General features: G+C 47.9%; 1 protein-coding gene across 1 annotated transcript; it reads right to left on the minus strand.

Annotated features, from left to right (window-relative positions):
* Positions 1–104: 104 nt before the first annotated feature.
* Positions 105–19,211, minus strand: NBL1 (NBL1, DAN family BMP antagonist). Its single transcript, XM_020973220.2, has 4 exons — positions 18,961–19,211; positions 3,327–3,515; positions 2,927–3,038; positions 105–1,805 (listed from the first exon to the last, which is right to left on the minus strand). The coding sequence occupies exons 2-4, from the start codon at positions 3,494–3,496 to the stop codon at positions 1,575–1,577; spliced, it is 513 nt and encodes a 170-aa protein (XP_020828879.1). The 5' UTR covers positions 3,497–3,515; positions 18,961–19,211; the 3' UTR covers positions 105–1,574.
* Positions 19,212–19,802: the final 591 nt, after the last annotated feature.

Raw genomic sequence — 19,802 nt, forward strand, 5'->3', positions numbered from 1 at the left:
TGCCTTTCTTTGAATGATAACTGTTGGCTGACTTGACCATTCCCACCCACCCCCAAAACACACAAATGCCCGGGCCCACATGACCAACCAGTGGCTCACAAAAGGACACTGAACTTCTTTATTTAGAGGGAAAACAGGCTACTGGTTACAAGTTCCAGCCATGAGTCATGAGGGTGGGGGAGGGGGACGGAAGTGGGTACGTTTATGGAGGAGACAAATACTTCCCTGGAAAAAGGCAGTTCTGGGAAGGTCTTGGGGGAGCCAGGGGCATTTCCAGGCAGCAGATGTATTCCCACCCCCTTTCTTAGGAAATAACAATAGCCCTTCTGGAGATTCCCATGTCCTCTACCCCCTCCCTCAGGATTAAAGTGCAGCTGGTTAAGAAGCAGGAGCAGAACTTGGAGAGGGAGGTACTGTGCCTCCCCCAGTGGGCCCCAAGAGTGTATCTGTTCAAACACACTTTCAACTCAACCCAGTATGACCCTCGAAGACTTCTAGATCACCCACATGGAGGTTGGCATGGTTCTCCATCCACCCTTCTCCTCCCACTGGGGTAGGATGTCCTTTTTTCCTGATCTAGGCCTTTCCTCCTGGAAGGTTTTAAGGATGGGGTCCCCACTTCTAGAGGGACAGCTCTGGTCAGTCTCACAAAAGAAGATGACAGGTGAGGAAGCTCTGTTTAATCTTGGAGAAAAACCTCCCTCCCTTCCCTAGGCTAGGCTAGGCTCTAATGAATGTCCTGGAGAGGGTTTGGACCAAAGAGGGTGGATCACAGATGGTGCTGGGGTGTCTCAGAAGAAGACAGAGAACTGTTTCTGAAAAGTTAACCCAAAGCTTCCTCCTCATCTGCACCATTCAGATGGCAGAAAGTTATCTCTTCCTTCACTCCAGGGTGTATCTATAGCAAAGCCAAGAATAAGACCTGGGGATTGTGCCTCCCCTGTGCCCAGATGTTCCCTCCAGAAAATTATGAAGCAACGCGTGAGGATCCCTGAGGGAGAAGAAGATTCTCCCCGCTTCCAGCTTCAGAATCAATGCCACATTGCTGCACCCCATCCCCCACCCCACCCACCATGCCACACATCTACACATCACTGCAATATCATCTCCTTACTGCAGATGCCCACATTTTTTAAGATGCCCATCTATTCCTTGGCAATACACCTGTCCTAGCTCCATCTGAGGCCCTGGCACCAAAGGGATACAATGCCTTCCGTCCAGCTCCTAGCCAAGGACCCTCATTTCCTACTTCTCTAGCCCTGGCTCTGGGTAACTGAAGGGCTGAGTCAATGTAACCTTTAAAAAAATGAACCCCAAGGACCCCATTTAGCCCCAATGTTCCCATCTCCCACCCCCACCCCAGTCTCCTCAGAATATATTAACATATGCAGCATGGATTCCTGTTTCCCCCTACTCTCAATAATTGCTGTGACAACCGGACAGCAGTCCAAGTCCATCCAATGACCATAGGGAGGGGGTGGGGGCCCAGCCTCTTCTCTCCCCCACAGAAAGGTGGGAAGCAGAGTTCCAAGGGAGGGGGATTGGGGAGAGGGAAGGGAAAAGGAAGGAGGAAATCACTCCTCAGCCCCCTCCTCCACCGGGTGGGTGGGACCAGGGGGTTCCTCAACCTCAAGGGAATGGCGGCCAGGGTGGGAGCCAGGATGTTCCTCTCTGCCATGCGTGAAAAAGCTCATCTCCTCATGGCTTGCCTCTTTGCCACAAGCCTGGCAGCTACAGTGGACAATCTTTTCCACCAGCTTGTCCACTCGGGGCATTTCATCATGACTGGGACAGTCCAGTGTCACCTATGAGAAAGAAGGAAGGGAAGATGTTTCCCACAGTCCACAGGCCCACTCCCATTGACGTTGCAGACCCTCAAGGGAAAAGTCACCCACTTCACCCCCAGAATCACCCTGACCAAGCACACTGGAGGACCCCCTTCCTTTCCTGGGCCTGCAAACCCTCTAAGGAGGACCAGGAAGGTAGACAGGGAATGAGAACAGATGGAACACAGCAAAAGTAGGGAGAACAGAGGACATGGAGACAATGAGGTCAGAGGTAACAGAGACAATGGAGGATGGGGGGGAAGGAGAGGAGGTGGAGGTGGGAAGGAAGATACAAGAAACAAGACACATTACATATATTATCTCCTTTGGTCCTCTGTCAACAAAACCGTAAGGTAGGTGCTATGATTATCCCCATTTTACAAATGGGGAAACAGGGTGACAGAGTTCGAGTGCTTCATCCAGGATTACACAGATAGTTAAGTGTTTGAGGCAGGATTTGAACTTGGGTCTTCCTGACCCCAAGTCCAACATTATCTACTGTACCACCTGGCTACATCCAGGAAAAAAGGAAAAACGGATGATGAATGTTAGAAACACTGGGGAGATGGAGGTGGCACGTAGGAGGAAAAAAAGGAAAAATGGAGACAAAGGGGATGTGGAGGAGGTAGAAGAGACAGAGACGATGGCAAATGGAGGAAACAGGAAGTGGAAGTGACATGGAAAAGACAAGTAATAAGAGATGGAGACAGTGGAAGATAGAGGAATGGGGGAGGGGAGAGAGACGAGACAACCATGAGAAATGGAGGCAATGGATGGTGGAGACAAAGGGAGAGGGAGGTAATAAACTGGAGGAGAGAGAGGAAAGATGAAGACAATGGATGGTGGAGACAGTGGTTGGAAGGAAAAAGAAAAAAAGAAAGACAAAGCTGATAGATGGCAGAAACAAAGGAAAGACAAAGATAACAAACTGAAAGAGGCAGAAGGAAGATGGAGGAGATAGGAGTGAAGGAGCTAACAGTGATGGAAAAAGAAGGGTGACAGAAACATCTGGAGTTTCTAAAGAGGAGGAGTCTCCCCTATTCATTCTCGGAGAGACCAGAGTGTTTGGGAAATGGTGGGTCCCCAGGGACCATACTCACAATCTCCCACATGGACTGAGAGGGCATACAGGAGTCACAGTGTACCAGGGACTCTGTAGACTGGGGAAAGGTGTTGGGGACGCTGTAGCTGAAACACTGTCCCAGGCAGGCCCTACAGGGAAACAGTAGGGAGGGGAGGGGAAAAGGCACGACAGAGAAGAGACAAGCAAACTCAGTCACTACCCTTCACCCAGCTTCTCTCAGATCCACAAGGTGGCCAGGTAAGGAACCAGGCTGTGCCAGTTCCCAGCTCTGCCTAAGGAGAATCCTAACCCTCCCTCCTCCTGGACCTTCTTCCCTCCCCAAGCATCCTCTCCCCTGATTGTTTCCCCTCCCTCAGTTCCCCCCATCTCCTCCCATCTCTCCCAATGCTCTCTCTCTCCTTCACTCTAGCTCCTACCTGTTCTGGATGGATTTTGATTTACAGCCACTATGCCCCACGATCTGGGTGATGTTCTTGGCCTCACACCAGGCACTCTTGTCTGGGAACAGTGCCAGCTTGTTGATTGGAGGAGGGGCAGCCAACAGCACCACAGGGAGGAGGGCACCCACCAGGACCCACAGCATCATGCCCAACACCACCAGAGCCCTGCAATTGAGCCCAGAACCCAGAGATGAGGCCCTGCTGTCAATCCAGTAGAGATGGCCCTCCCCAGTTGGGAACAGGGATCTGTGCTTTGATAAAATCACTGTGGCAACTGGTGGAGAATGGATTGCAGAAGGCAGAGGATCAAAGCATGGAGGACCATTTAAACTGCAACTGCAATAATCCAGATGAGAGGTCAGGAGGGTGCCCGCGAGGGAGGTGGTTGTGTGAATGGAGAAGAGGGAGAAGATGAGAGAGATGGGGTAGAGAGAGAATTCATAAGAACTGGCATTAGATTGCATACGGCAGGTGAGGAGGAAGAAGTCAAAGATTACACCTAATGACCCTGAGTGGCTAGAAGGATGCCACTGAACATCCAGATGGAAATGGCAGCTGGTGATGTGGGCCTGGAGCTCAGGGAAGAAATGAAGGCTGGATTTAGAGATGGGATAATTAAATCTGTGGGAGCTGATGGAGTCAACAAGAGAGTGTAGACAGAAGAGGGAAGAGGACCCAGGGCAGAGCCTTGAAGGACATCCACAGTTGGGAGAGGGGTGGATATAGATGATGATTCATCAAAGGAGGCTAAGAAGGAGCAGTCTTTGCACTGGCCATCCACCGTGGTTAGAATCTACTCCCCTCCTCACTGCAACCTCTTGGAATCTCTAGTGTCTTCTCTAATGCCATCTTCTACATGAGATCTTCCAGGATCCCCCACCCAGCTATACTAATGCCTACTAATGCCAAAAATACTTTGTATTTGATTGTATTTTGTATTTACTTATATGCGTATACATTGTTTCCCCAGACAGAATGTAAGCTCCTTGAAGGCAGGAATGATTTCATTCCTCTCTAGGAAGACCCACCACCACCAGGGGCTATCTCTCCTTGCCTTCCCAGGCAAGCCTTACCCAGGACTCCAGGCCACCCAGATCATCAACTTGATTTCTTCCAGAAATAGAGGATCACCAGGCTTGACTATCTGCCATGACTCTATGTCCTCTGGATTCCCAGACACTGTCATCTAATCTCCTGATGCAATCTAAAGATCTCTGGGCCTTGATATGCAACCCAAAGTTGAATCTTTGGGACTTCTGGGCCTTTCCATCTGCCCTGCAGCTTAACCCACTTCTATGTGTCATCTCCCTCAAGTGGAGTGTAAGGTGCTTGAGAGCTGGGACTGTCTCACTTTTTGTATTTGTATCCACAGTTTTTGCCCAAGTAAACACTTAATAAATGATTTTTTATTCATTCTTTTGTATCTCCATTGTCTAGTATTGGTAAACATTTAATAAATGCTTTTGATTCATTTATTAATTAGAAAGGAGGATTCTAGTAGGGGAGGGAGTCACTGGGAAATAATTAATGTTTTAAAAAGACAGCATACATCTCCAAAGGCTTCATGATGGCAAATGCTGTCCACATCCAAAGAAAGAACTATAGAGTTTGAATGCAGATCAAAGCAGACTATTTGCTATTTTTTTTTCTTCTGTTGTGTTTTGTTTCCTCTTTCTGGTGGTTCCTCCCATTGGTTCTAATTCTTACCTACAACATCACTAATGTGAAAATATGCTTAATAGGAATGTATATGTACAGCCTATATCAAATTGCACACTGTCATGGGGAGGGAGGTGGGGAGGGAGGGGGAGAAAAATTGTAAACTCAAAAGCTTATGGGAGTGATTGTTGATAAATCAGAATAACTTAATTTTTTAAAAAAAGAGAACGTCAATAAAACATGTTTTTAAATGCCAGCCCCTGCCACTTACTACCTGTGCGACTCTGGACAAGTCACCCCCTCCCTTAGTTTCCTCATCCATAAAGACAAGGGGTTGGACTAGGTGCCTCTCAGACCCCTTCCAGCTCTAAACGTCATGACCCTACAGGGTCCCTTCACAGAATGACAGCATTTTAGAGTCAGAAGAAACCTCAGTGGTAATATAGCACAACCTGTACTCAGAAACGAATTCCCTCAAAAACTGGAAAGCAATATGGCAGAAACTGGGTTTAAACTAACACCTTATACCACACTCCACAAGACATTCTAAATGCATATGCAAACTTAATATTAAAGATCAGAATATAATTAGAAGGGAAGCAAATTATATACCTCCCACAGCTATGGTTAGGAGATACATTTTTAACCAAACAAGAGATAGACGCAATTACAAAAGATAAAATAGTTAACTTTGATCACACGAAATGGAAAAGTTTCTGCAAGACAAAATTAATGCACCTGGGATAAGAAGGGAAGTGGTTAAATGGGGAAAAAAATCTTTGTGTCAAATTTTCTGATAAAGGTTTGGTATCCATGATACATAAACAATGAACAGATATAGACAGATAGATATGTTATATTTATGATCAAGTTATTAACTGTAATTAATAGTTCAAAAGGCATTTGTTAAATATTTTGGATAGGTATATATACACATATATGCATAGAGGATGGATTAAAGATACATGTATGGTGAAAATAATTAAATGCTTTTTGAGATATATATGTGTATGTATGTATATATATGTATACATGTATATATGTATAAGTGTACATATATACACACACAAATACACATACATGTGTGTGTCTGTGTATCTGTGTGTGTCTGTGTGTGTGTGTGTGTATAAAAAAACCAAAAGTCACTCCCAATAGGCAAGTGGTCAAAGGAGATGAACAGACAATTCTCAAAAGAGGAATCACAAACTATTGACAACTTAAAAGAATATTGTAAATCCCTAATAAGAGAAACGCAGATCAAAACAGCGCTGAGGTTTCATCTCACACTCTGTAAACTGGCAAAGATGACAACACATGGCACGTTGGAGGGGTTGTGGGAGGATAATCCCACTGGTGCATTGCAGCTTGTCCTATGAACTGGCACAACCATTTTGGGAAGCAATCTGGAATCACTCAAAAAAAGTGACTAAAATGTCCACACTCTTTGACCCAGAGATTCCATTACTGGGCTTAGACTCCAAGGAGGTCACTAATAAAAAGAAAGTCCCCACATACCCCAAAATACTTCTAGCAGCACTTTTTGTAATTGCAAAGAATTGGAAACAAAGTAGATGCTCATCGATTGGGGAACACCTAAACAAATTGTGGTACATGAATGTAAAGGAATATTACTGTGCTGTAAAAAATGATGGATGTGATGAATACAGAGAAGTATAAGAAGATCTACATGAACTGATGCAAAAGAAAGTAACAACCAAGAAGCTAATATACACACAGACTATAATAACGTAAATGGAAAAGACAACCCCCACACACACACATAACAGTTAATGTTGTAAAATGATAAGGAGCAAGGATGGCCCGAAAAAAGAGACATGAAAAGATGCTCCTGCCACACCACCCCTTGGCAGAAGTGGGAAGTCCACAAGTGTTGCATGTTGCACATATTTCAGACTTTTTCAATTGGTCAGTTACGCTGTTTCTTCTTTTTTCCTTTCTTTTTTTTTTTTTGTTCTTAAAATATAATATTTCTTGGGGCAGCTAGGTAGTGCAGTAGATAGAGCACCGACTCTGGAGTCAGGAGGACCTGAGTTCAAATGTGGCCTCAGACACATAACATTTACTAGCTGTGTGACCCTGGACAAGTCACTTAACCGCACTGCCTAGACTAAAATAAAATAATATAATAATATTTCTTACAAGAGATGGCCCTCAGGAAGAGAGGGAGAAGAGTACTGGGGAAAAGTATGGTGATGTAAAAAATAAAAGGCATCAACACAAACTTATTTTTTAAAAAAAGATCATCTCTCCATCACACAGACAAGTGGCCATCTGGACTTCACTTTTAAGGTCTCCACTGAGGGGGAGCCCACTCCCCATTCCACTTTTGGGAAGCTCTGGTTGTTAGGCAGGATTTTTTATATCAAGCCTAAATTGACTTCTTCACAACATTGAACCTAATGTGCCTGGAATTGCCCACTGTTTCCAAAGAGAACAAGTCTAATCCCTTTTCCATGAGATAACCCTTCAAATACTTGAACACAGCTTTCCTGCTAACTTCTCTTCTCCAATCTAAACAATCCCCAATTCCTTGAATCCTTATATGGAAAACACTCGAGGCCCTTCATCATCTTGATTATTTTCCTATGGACTCTCTCCAATTTACCAGTATCCTTTCGAAAATGTGGTGTCCAAAACTGAACACAGTACTCCAGATCTTGGACCAGGGCAGAGCAGGGCAGGACCATCCCCTCCTGATTCCTGACAGCCATGCCTCTCTTAATGCAGTTCAAAAATCACATTTTTTTATACCCTCTCATACTACTGATTCATATCGAGCTCACAGTCCTCTAAAATCCCCAAACCTTTTTCAGAAAAACTGCTGCTTATCCATGCCTTCCCCCACCAAATACTCAGGAAGTTAATTTCTTGAACCCATGTAACACTTTACGTTTACCTCTCTTGCACTGCATTTCATTAGATTCAGCTCAGCTTTCTAGCCTAGCAAGTCCTTTCGGGATGCTGTGTGTTAGCCATCTCTTCCAGCTCTGTGTCATCTTTAAATTGGATTAACAGGCCATCTCTGCCTTTATATAAGTCACTGATAAAAATATGAAATAGTACAGGCCCAAGTCCAGCTTTCTGCTGGACCAGGGCCTACTCAGCAGTGGTTGCAGGCAACTAAGGACACCATTCACCTGTTTGACAAAATCAGAAACCAAGAAAGGCCTGAGGAAAGGACCCGCATAGGAGTTGAAGTCACAGAGCTGGAAGGGAGCACTCAGGCCACACAGAATGTTAGAGATGAAAGGCAGCCTAGCCAATCCCTTTATTTTTCAGAGAAGGAAACTGAGGCCCAGATATGGGAAGTGACTTGCCCAAGATGATACAGGGTGTTCATGGCACAACCAGCGATTCCCAGATTTCCAGACTCCAAGCCCAGTGCCCTTTCCAGGGCCTCATGCTAGCGAGGTCACAGAGCTCATCCCCCTCTCAGCTTCTGGACAGAATTATTCCTGAACCACTCCATCAAGGCCCCATTCTTATGGTGAGGAGAAGACCTTGGGCATGGCAATGAAACAAAAGCCCTGGCAGGTCTATCAAAACTGGGGAGGCTTCTAGGACAGGCCCTGGGGATGACCTGTGTGGCTACTATCCTAGGGCCAGACTTAGTTAAGCTTGAAAAGACTCAATGCCAGAGAGCTGGCCACCAGGGCTGGAATTTTCTTTCATCCACAAAGATCATCTCTACAGTCTGCCCTGGCAGATGGAGCACCCACATCACTGAAATTCCAAACTCAGAGACACTGACGGAATGTTTATTGTTGTTTAGTTGTTTTTCAGTCGTGTCTGACTCTTCTGACCCCGTTTGGGGTTCTCTTGGCAAAGACACTGGAACGGTTTGCCATTTCCTTCTCCAGATCATTTTGTAGATGAGGAAACTGAGGCAAACAGAGTTAAGTGACTTGGCCAGAGTCACACAGCTAGTAAGTGTCTAAGACTGGATTTGAACTCAGGGAGATAAGTCTTTCTGATTCTAGGCCCAATGCTCTATCCGCTGTGTCACCTAGCCACCTGGCACCTGTTAACTCTCTCTTGTTTTCAAAGGTTTCTACACAGTGGATCCATTTGCTTCTTCAGTAAACCTCAGCCAGGGCTATATCATCTCTCAAATACCCTGCAATCTCATTAATTTGGAAATTACCTCTAAAAACGCAAATTGCAACCCATTCATTCCTACCCATCTCAAGCAACTCTTGCCCACGCTCTGCTATAAATTTGCCACAGGGGCCCACCTAATACGCTGAGCTGTACCCAATTAGATATAATTCAGTATGGGTAAATATAAAGTACTGCCCTGGGTTCAAACAATTAATGCACATGTACAGAATGGAGGAGGTATGGCTGGACACACCTGGCACTGGCTCGACACTAACTCCAAATGTGACCCTACAAAAAAGGCCTAAGGGTCTTGGTGGACTCGTGGCATGCTTCATATAAGCCAACAGCCCCAAAAGCTCATGTGATTTTTAGACCGCATTCATAGGAGCACATTGTTCAGAGTGGCTGTGATAATATTTCTGTTGCCCTCTTTCTTGAAAAAAAAAAAACATGCCTGGCAGTAGATAGAGCACCGGCTCTGGAAGTCAGGAGGACCTGAGTTCAAATCTGGTCTCAGACCAAACATTTGACACTTACTAGCTGTGTGACCCTAGGCAAGTCACTTAACCCCAACTGCCTTTAAAAAAAAATGCCTGGGATAACATGCCCAGTCTTTGAGCATTGCATTTTAGGATGAGGATTGACCAAGCTGGTGCAGAATCAATCTACCCAGATGGGAGTGGGATGGAATTCTCAAAGCAGTGCATTGACTAACCTCAGAGGAGACAGAAGACTCCTATTTCTATGAGAAAATATTTGTAAAAGTGCATAGCCCAGTACGTAGCACACAGTAAGTACTATAAAACTCTAGCTATTGTTATTATTATCATTAACAACCTTAGGCAGTAAGTAGTAAAGCTAGTAGTACATTCACGTAACATTTTATTGTCTACAAAGCACATTACCTACATTATCTCACCTGAACAGTAGTAGCTAATAATAATAATTATAATTATAATAATAACAGCAATAGATAGCATTTATATAGTGCTTTAAGGTTTACAAAACATCTTACAAATATAATCTCATTTGATCCTCACAACACCCCTAGGAGAGAAGGGCTATTAGTATCTCCATTTTACAGATGAGAAAAGTGAGGTTAAGTGACTTATCCAGGGTCACACAGCTAGGAAGTATCTGAGGCTGGATTTGAACTCAAGTCTTCCTGACTCCAGGTCCAATGCTCTATCCACTGAGTCAAGTATTACTATTCCATTTCACTGACAAGGAAATTGAGGTTCAGAAAGATTTGCCCATAGTCAGAGAGCTATGAAGTTACCCAGGCAGGATTTAAACCTACCAAGGCCAGAGAAATACATCTTACTCCGTTCTTACTTTTCAGCCATCCTAAGCTTGAACAGTGATGAAGAAGTCACTGAGTTCACAGTCTCTGAACATCAGACTCATTTCTCCCCGCCCTCCTCTGACCCTGGAAGTCGGAAGACAGAAAGACAGGGAAGGAGAAAGGGGAGAGGGGAGAAGGTAGGAGACCAAGAGAGGGGAAAAAGAAAGACAGAGAGAAACAGAGAGATTGAGAGTGCACATGAGCACCCTACGGCCAAGTTCAATGTCAAGGGTGTGAGAGTCTAGTTGGAGGCTGGGAACTACCCAGTTTCGTCAGCAGATGGCAGTGCAGGGCCGCAGCTCAAGGAGGCTTAACTCGGCTGCTATTAACCGGCAAGAACTTTGCTCTTTCTCTGAAGATCAATACAATTCAGTGGATAATTTCCAATTTACCATGTGGATGGCTTAGTAATCATCCAACACACCTAGAGCATAACGTCCCTGGATCCCTGCCCCTGCCCCAATCTATAAGAAGGGGAAAGGATAAAAAGAGGAGATCCAGAAAGCAGAGCAAGACTGCCTGGCAATCCAACCTTCAGAGGGAAAGTCAGCAGGTATTCTGGGAAAAGCCCACTAGGCTGGCAGTCAGGAAAGCCGGGTTCTAGTCCTGGATCATGGTGTGACCTTGGACAAGTCCCTCCCTCTTTCTGAGCCTCTATTTCCCCCTTCATCAAATGAAACCAGAGTAGAAATAGCACTGGATTTGGACTTAAAAGATCTGAGTTCAAATCCTTACTGCAGCTACCTGTGTAATCTGGCAAGCAAATCCCTTTCTTTGAGCCTCAGTTTCTCCTCTGTAGACTGAGAGGGTTGCATTAGAAGGTGCATAAAGTCCAGAACCATAGAGCTTAGGAGAATGCCCAAGGACAGCTGCAGAGACACTCTTCAGCTATCTGATCCTTGGGCAGGTAACATTGAGCCTCTCTTTACTCATGTGCAAAAGGGAGCTAAAATGTCACCTACCACACAGGGTGGATGTGAGTAACAAATCCGGAAGTATAAGCTAAATGTCATCATTAAGCAGCTAGTAACCAGAGGTGGAGTGGGAAAACCTGAGTTCCAACCCAGCCTCCGATACTTACTAGTTCTGTGAAAGTGGGCAAGTCACTTAACCTCAGTTTGCCTCAGCTTCCTCATTCGTAAAATGGGTATAACAGCATCTATCTCCCAGGACTGTGAGGATACACAAGATAATGTTTGTAAAGTGCTTAGGTGGTAAATAAATATTCACAGGATTTCAAGCTGAAAGAGACCTTAGAGATCACTTTCCTGAACCCTCTCATTTTACATAAAGAGAAAACCAGGCTCAGAGAGAAGTGGGTTATGCAAGGTCACATTAGTAGTAAGGAGCAGAGATGGAACTGGAGCCCAGGTCCAGGGTTCTTTCTACTACCACATACTGATGGTCAGGAGGGGTGTGTGTGTGAGTGTGTGTGTGTGTGTGTGTCTTTGCGTGTGTGTATGTCTGTGTGTATCTGTGTGTGTATGTGTGTGTGTGTAATGGAAGCTGACACAGAAATTAGAGGAATTAGAATCTTAGATTTAGAGCTAGAAGGGACCTCCAAGTCCAACATACCCCCCTTCATTTTACAAAAGAGGAAACTGAGGCCCAGAGAGGTCAAGCAATTTGCCCAAGGTCAATTAATGAGTTATAGAGCCAGAGTTTGAATTCAGGCCCTCTGACCCCAGGTCAGCTAGGGGGCGCCATAGTGCACAGAGCGCTGGGACTGGAGTCAAGAAAACTCACCTTCCCAATTTCAAATCTGGCCTCAGACATTTCCTAGCTGTGTGAACCTGAGCAAGTCATTTAACCTTGCTTGCCTCAGTTTCCTCATCTGTAAAATGAGCTGGAGCAGGAAATGGCAAACTACTCCAGTATCTTTGCCAAGAAAACCCCAAATGGGGTCACAGAGAGTCAGACAAGACTGAACAGCGGCTCCAAATCCAAATGCTCTTCCACTGTGTCGCCCTGTCTCTTAGGCACTGAGGAAACGGAGGGCTTAAAGACCATAGTCCTGCCTCACAGTCTCTAGTCTAGATTATCTGGGCCCAGTCCTGCCGGGCTCAGCTTCCAGATCTCCCTGCCCCTTGTGTATGACTGTCCACAGTCTTTTCAGGAAGGCATGTACCCAACCTCACCCTGAAGCACTGTCTCTTCAGCCCCAGTTGGGGAAAGACTCTGGGCTCTGACAGATTCTTTGTTTGACAGCGGACAAGTACCGCCCCCTCACTGGGCCTCAGTTTCCCCATCTGTAAAACAAGACCACTGGACAATGAACAATCGCGCTTCAACCTTCCTTTCCAGACTGACAATACATTGCTCCTGCATCACACGTTCTATGTTCTGTCCAAATAGGCCTGACAGCTGTTCCTTGTCCACAACATCACATCTGCCATCCTGGCACCTTTGTGTAGGCTCTGCCCTATCCCAGAGTGCTCTCCTTTCTCACCGCTGCCCCGTGGAATCCTCAACTTCCTTCAAAGTTCAGCTCATGTGCCATTCCCTACACAGAGGAAGCCTTTTCTTGAGCTCTGCCATGTACCACTTGTACTTCACCATTCTGGGGCTCTGTAAGATGAGAGGATTGGCCTAGAGGAGGCGCCTTCCAGCCACAGATCTGAGATCCCATGAATCACAATGCCAGGGTCTGTCGCAGAAGGAAATCCCCTCTTACATCATCCCTCCCCACTGTGTGACCATCTCCAGCAACTAGGAGCTCCCTACTTCCCAAAAAGGCTCCATTCCATTGCTGGCCATCTGATTGTCAGAAAGGTCTTCTCACCGGGAACTGAAATCTGACTCTTGGAGACTTCCGCCCACCAGCCCCAGCTCAGTCGAGGAAGGACAAGCTTAATCTCTCTTCCACATGACAGCCCTTCACATATTTAAAGGCTGGGATGATTCCTCCCCATGTCTTCCCTTCTCCATACTCAACAGCCCCCAGGTCCTTCAACCAGTCCCCACATGGCATGCTTCAGGTCCCTATCCCATAATGGTTGCCCTCCTTGGCAGAGGTCTGTCAGTCTCCTTCCTACAAAGGGGCACCCCAAATCCAGGCAATCAATTTTAAATGTTTCTTTTTTCCAGACCAAGAGTTTTCTAAGTGCACAGAGCGCCCTTCTATTTCTGTATCCACCCCATGTTTCCTAATCCCTAGGTCTCCCCACAGGGTTTGATCAGTACACCTCACTGCCTTCACAGCATTTCTGCCCTACAAGTAAGTGTAGGCAAGTGTGGCCATACTCTTTGATACAGATCAGTGGTGGAGGATCACAGGACAGTCAGGCTGCAAAAGCACAATAAACAGAGGCCCCATCCCAGGGAGAAGGTTAGATGACTGGCAAGAGAGGTACCAGTTCTATTTCTCTTCCCAGGTAATGGTTGGGGTCTGGGTTTGAATCCTGGCTCTGACACTAATTATCCAATCAGCCACTCTGCTGAGCCCTACTTTCCTTATATGTAAAATAACAGTGATCTTTAGACTCTCTGCCTCATGGAGCTGTTACAAAGAGGTCCTTCTATCAACCTTAAAGTACTGTATAAAAATGAGTTATTATTTTCAGATAATCAATCAACAATCATTTATTAAATGACTGCTATGTACTAAGTGGGGCAGTTAGATGTTCAATGGATAGGGCACTGGAACGGGAGTCAGGATGACCTGAGTTCAAATCTGACCTCAGACACTCTCTGTCACCCTGGGCAAGTCACTTAACCTCTGTTTGCCTAATCCACTGGAGAAGGAAATGGAAAACAATTATAGTATGTTTGCCAAGAAAACCCCATACTGGGTCACCAGGCATTAGACACAACTGAACAACCACAATATGCTAGGTACTGGGGACCCAAAGGAGAAAAAGGAAAAGTCCCTAGCTTCAGGAAGCTTACATTCTACCAGAAGAAACAACATCAATTTTGGGAAAAAAAAAAAGGGGGGGCAAGAGTTCTGTTGGGTTTTTGTTTTGTTTTGTTTTTAACTTAGAAGAATGGGACTCAATTTCCTCATCTGTCCAATGAGGGGATTGGAGCAGCTGGCTTCTTGAGGTCCCTTCCAACTCTAAGAGTTAGGATCCTAGGAACATGAGTCCCAAAACAAAGTATCTCCAAGTTCACACTCTTCTCTGCTCTCCCTGCCCTCTCCCTCTCTCCCGGGAGGCTATCCTGTGCTTCCTCTCCATCCCAGCCCCCATACGCAGGAACAGAACAAAGCCCCAGCCAGGATCTGACCTTGATCCTGGGGAGTGCTCTCAGGGCCCTTCCCGCAGCCTCTTCTCCCTGGCCTTCCTTCCTCTCCTCCTCCCCACTTTCTCTGTCCTCTTTCTTCTCTCCCGTTCAGCAAACTCTCTCTCAACAACCTGGAGCTCAGTGGAGGACAGGGGCCAAGGGAGGTCCCAGAGACTGTTAGGGGGGAGGGGATAAGGAAGCAAAAGGGAACAGCTGGGATGGAAGGAGAAACCCAAAGAAGCTCAAGCTCCCATCTCTAAGCCTTTGACCTTGTGATTGTTCTCGGTGAGTCCGATTCTTCTTGTTTAAACTAAGGGAGGGGGCAGCTAGGTGGATAGAGCACCGGCCCTAGAGTCAGAAGCACCTGAGTCCAAATCTGACCTCGGACACTGGGTAAGTCACTTAAGCCTGATTGCCTCCCAGATAAATAAAATAAGAGGTCTAGGCTGGTGGAGCTCAAAATCCTCCTCTAGCTCTAAGTAATTTAGTCTAATAAATTTCTGTTACTGAATTGTTGTAATCCAGTCCACTCATTTTAATTGGAGGAAACTGGGGGGAAGGGCGAAGAGCCTTCCCCAGGTCACACAATTTGTTAAGAGATAGAGCTGAGACTCGAACCCAGTCAAAAGCTCAGTCTCTCATCTCAGCACTTTTCTCTATAGTGAATTGCCTTGAACTTTGGGGAAATTTCTCAGGGCCAGCCCAGGCAAAGAGGAGATGGGAAATGAATGAGAGAATGGCTCTCTGAATTCTTCCAACCCTCTAAGGAATTCCAACTTCCAGGAAAGCCTTAAAATTAGCACTAGGTTGGGAGATGGGGGGTACCGTGTCTTCGTGCTGCACTTAGGTGACTGGCATTGTGTGGTCCTGCCATTTTGAAATGATTGTGGAGTCAGCAGGGCATAGTTAGGAAAAAGCACCCAATCTGGAATCTGCAGACCTAGTGTCAAAACCTGGATCTGCTCCTTACTGCCTATGTGACCTTGGGCAAGTGCATCCAAGTCTCTTAGCCTCAGTTTCTTCACCTGTAAAATGAGAGCACTGAATTGGAGGAACTCTAACTTCCCTTCCAGACCTCAATTCTGTGGTTTCTTTCAGAGTACCCACAAGCCGAAAAAGGAAAATGGCTTAAAATGTTTTCTGCTTGAGGGGTTAAGATTCACTATTGGTCATCTAAGGGCTGTGGGGAGCTCCCTCAGGGAGGCCAAAGCATTGTCCTACATTAAAAAGGAGAAGGAATTAAAATCAAGGTTTGGGGAGAGGAGCCTGTTGTCCAGAAAGGCCAGAGAAAAGGGGGGGGGGGGGCTTGGAGACGTCATTCTCCCCTAGGCACCAGCTTAAGGCCATTACTGAGAGGCTCTAAAGGCAATTTAGCAATAGTGAGAAGGCACCAGTCCTGATCTGGTTTGCTAAAGGTTCCTTCAGTTCCAAAGCCAGGGCTTATAGCTCCAAGAGCGCCTTGGAAACCCCAAACAATGTGCCCCTCTCTCCTGACCCAGCTGTAAACACACACAGTGGGAAGACTTGGATTGTACTTGTGGCTTAACTCCCAAACTTCCAAATGTGACCCTGGCCAACCTCATTAAGCCTTGGTTTTATGGATTACAATCAATATCCTCACTGAGGGTCCCTTCCAGCTCTGACCTCCTGTGTTCTAAGGGCCCTCCCAGCCCTGCCATTCTGGGTTCTAAGGGCCCTCCCAGCTCTGACATCCTGTGTTCTAAGGGTCCTCCCAGCCCTGCCATTCTGGGTTCTAAGGGCCTTCCCAGCTCTGACATTCTCTGTTCTAAAGGCCTTCCCAGCTCTGACACAGTTTGTTCTAATGTCCCTCCCAGCTCTGACATTCTCTACTCTGAGGTCCCTCCCAGCCCCAACATTCTATAAAAATGTCAGTTCTCAGGGTGGTGCCCTACATCTACACCCCCCCACACACACACACCCCTTACCCAATGCTTTTTAACTGTGGGCAAAGGGGACCACACCCTTCAAGCCAATGCCTGTCTACCCTTCTACCTCCAGACAGCCCTCAGAGTTGGATGGCTCCAGCAGGGACCCCCTCCTTCCCAACACACATCGAGAAAACAGTCTCCAAAGAAAATTCCTAATAACAAGCCTCTGTGCTAATGCAGGGACCCGCCCTGGCCCTCACATCTGTTCAACAGAAGTCTCACTGCAGACCCCACCAGCATCTCTGTCATGTGCTCTCCAGCTCCAGCAGCAGCAACAATCTCCCCAATCCTTGGGGTAGAAAAAGCTAAAAGTTAAACCTAATAGTCTGAAGTTTCACTCAGGACTAAGGCAGGCACACACACACACACACACAACACACACACACACACACTCCCCCTCTACTACCATTTCAGTGGTCCAGACAGACATATACACTCAGAAATCCCCCTGAGGGAGGGTTTTCTTTGGCCCTTCAAGATCCCCAAAGGAGGAACAGTAGGGGTAGCAGAGGGTCACCAGGCCCACTGAGTCAGTCTCCATCTACCATTTTTTCTCAGCCACTGGGGCAGATTCTGCCCCCATTCTGTTTGGCAGTACCACAGAAAGAAGAGGACCTGAACAAGAATCTGGTTATTGGGCAAGTAACAAAGGGTGAAGGGGCCCTCTCCCAGGTTTTGGGTGGGGAACAAACTTGAAGCTTCCACTCCAGTCCTAATCTCTATTTTTCTAAAGGTTCCTTCAGTTCCAAACCCAGGGCTTTCAGCAGCACCTTGGAAACCCTAAACAATGTGCCCCCCTCTCCTGACCCCTGCCAATGTGCCCCAGCTGTAAACACACACACAGCTGCCTCCATGGCTTCCGTGAAAGATCAATATTAGCACAGTAGGGAGTCTGTGCAGGTGACCCAAAGCAAGGGACCCGGAGCTCAGCTAGGGGCCTTCAGAGCACCAGAATTGGGGGGGGGGGAGAATTCCCTAGAATCTTGAAAGTACCCCTCCTCTTCCCCAAAGAATCCAAGAGAAACACAGTGCTCCAGAACTGGGACTATCCGAAGGTGGAGGGAGGAGAAGTTATAAATGGAGGGGGGGCACTTCCTTTTCCTAATTCAAAGTTCTCTTTATATACCTCTCTGGAGATTTCTATGCCCTCCCCGACCCAAACAAGATTTTCACTATAGCCGAGTATGTGGAAACAGAGGAAGAAAAGAGACACAGAGACAGTGACAGAGACTGAAACAGGGAAAAACATAGAGAGGGGAATAGAGAAGAGGGGAAGAGGAAAGAGAGAGAGACATAGGAAAACGGAGATATGGAAAGGGAAAGAGAGGCAGGGGATAGAGAATAGGAGGCGTGAAGAGAGAAAAGGAGATTACTAGAAAAAAAGAGGAACAAGGAGAGAAGAAAAGGGAGAGAGAGGAAAGGAGAGGGGGAAAGTAAGGCGGAGAGGGAGAAAAGAAGACAAGGGAAGACGAAAGAGAAAAAGAGATGGAGAGAAAAAGGGAAACGGAGAGAGAGAAAGGAGAAAGGGAGAAAGAAAAGGAAATGAGAGCAAGAAAAAAGCGAGAAAGGAAAGAAAGAAAAATAGAAGGGGAAAGAAACAGGAAACTGAGAAAAAGGAGACAGAGATAGGGAATAGAGAAAGACAAGGGCAGCGAGAAGAATCGAGAGAGAACGGAGCGTGAGGCAGAAAGAAAGACTTGGGACATCGAGAGAAAAGAGAAAAAGTCAGGGGGATAAGTTGGCAAGAGACGGGCCAGGGAGGCAGAAGTGGGAAGCAGAACCCTCGTTTGGGGTGGAGTGGGTGGGGGGGTGAGAGGCTGTTTATGCCGCCGCCGCCCCCCCCCAAACTGCCCAATTCTTTCAGAACAAGTCTCTACCACTCACAGGTTGATTGTTTTTGTCCCTCTCTACCCCGAAATCAAAGAGATGGAAATGGGGCCTCGAGCTCGCAAAACGCTCGGACCAGGGCTACCCCTGCCCCTGCCTTGCCCTACCCGCTTTCTTCCCTCCCCTGAGCCCCTTCTCTGCCTGGCCCTTCCTCGCCCTCCTCCAGCTCCAGCCAGGCCACTACCCTGATGGCTCGGGAAGAACACTGAGGCTCCGCGATGGAGCCCGAGCCGGCCGGAGCCCCAGCCTTCCACTCCGTCTCGTCCGCTCCCATGTCGGTTCTCAGCTAGGCTTGGTCCTCCCTTCTTCCCCGCCCCTCTGGGATGGGGGGCTGCCCTGGAGCGGAGAGTGGGGTGTCTTGTCCAGGGCACCAGGGACCCTGTCCCCATACAGGGCGGACGGGGCGCGCGGGGGCAAAACTTACCGTGCACCCGACAGAAGGCTGCTCCCATATGGCTCACGCCAGCTTCGCCCTGGGGCGCGGCGGGGACGGACTGACGGACGCTCAGACGGACAGACGGACTGACGGACGCTCGCCTGCCCGCCTGCGGGATCCCGTCTGACGCCGCAGCAACCCGCGGGCGGCCCGGGCGCGGGGGCGCGGCGGGGACAGCCCCACGTCAGGGGTGTCTCCTCTCCAAATAGGGAGAGAGGGCGGGGGCGGGGAGAGGCCAGGCCAGCGCGCAGAGCCCGGGCGAGCCGAGCCCCGCCGCTCCCGCCCCCCCACCCCACCCCGAGCCCAGCACCCAGCACCGCCCCGAGCCCGGCCAGCCGGCCCGCCCCGAGCGCTGTCTGCTGGCCCACGGACAGCCAGTCCACCTCCGCGGGGCCAGGGAGCTCCAGGGCCCGGGCGGCTGCAGCGGCGGCAGCGGCGGGAAGGCGCCTCCGGCTTTTTCCAAACACGGCTCCGGCTCCGGCTCTGGCTCCCACTCCGCTGTGCAGCCAGCCCCGGCCCGGCCCGGCCCCTCCCGGAATGGGGGGATGGAGAGAGCCAGGAGGGGGAAGAGAAGAGAGAGGAGAAGAGGGGGAATGGGGGGGGAGAGGAGGAGAGGAGGGGGAATAGGGGAGAGGAGGGGGAGGAGGGAGGAGAGAAGAGGGAGGAGAAGGAGAAAAGGAGGGGGGAATGGGGGAGAGGGAGGAGGGGACAGGAGAGAGGACAAGAGGTGAAGAAAGGAGGGGGAAAGGGGAGAGGGAGGAGGGGAAAGGAGGGAGGAAAGGAGAGTAAGGGGAGAGGGAGAAAAAAAGGAGAGGGAGAGCAGAGGAGGA

This window comes from Phascolarctos cinereus, unplaced genomic scaffold (assembly GCF_003287225.1).
Source record: "Phascolarctos cinereus isolate Bilbo 61053 unplaced genomic scaffold, phaCin_HiC Scaffold_726;HRSCAF=1367, whole genome shotgun sequence".
In the NCBI taxonomy this organism is placed as follows: domain Eukaryota; kingdom Metazoa; phylum Chordata; class Mammalia; order Diprotodontia; family Phascolarctidae; genus Phascolarctos; species Phascolarctos cinereus.

What these genes read in the sequence shown, in the direction of transcription:
- NBL1 (XM_020973220.2), bottom strand. Translation starts at nt 3,496, where the DNA reads ATGATGCTGTGGGTCCTGGTGGGTGCCCTCCTCCCTGTGGTGCTGTTG. An exon ending in TCAAAATCCATCCAGAACAG is followed by an intron (nt 3,039 to 3,326) that starts GTAGGAGCTAGA and finishes GTTTCCCTGTAG; the next exon opens with GGCCTGCCTGGGACAGTGTT. An exon ending in CTCAGTCCATGTGGGAGATT is followed by an intron (nt 1,806 to 2,926) that starts GTGAGTATGGTC and finishes TCTTTCTCATAG; the next exon opens with GTGACACTGGACTGTCCCAG.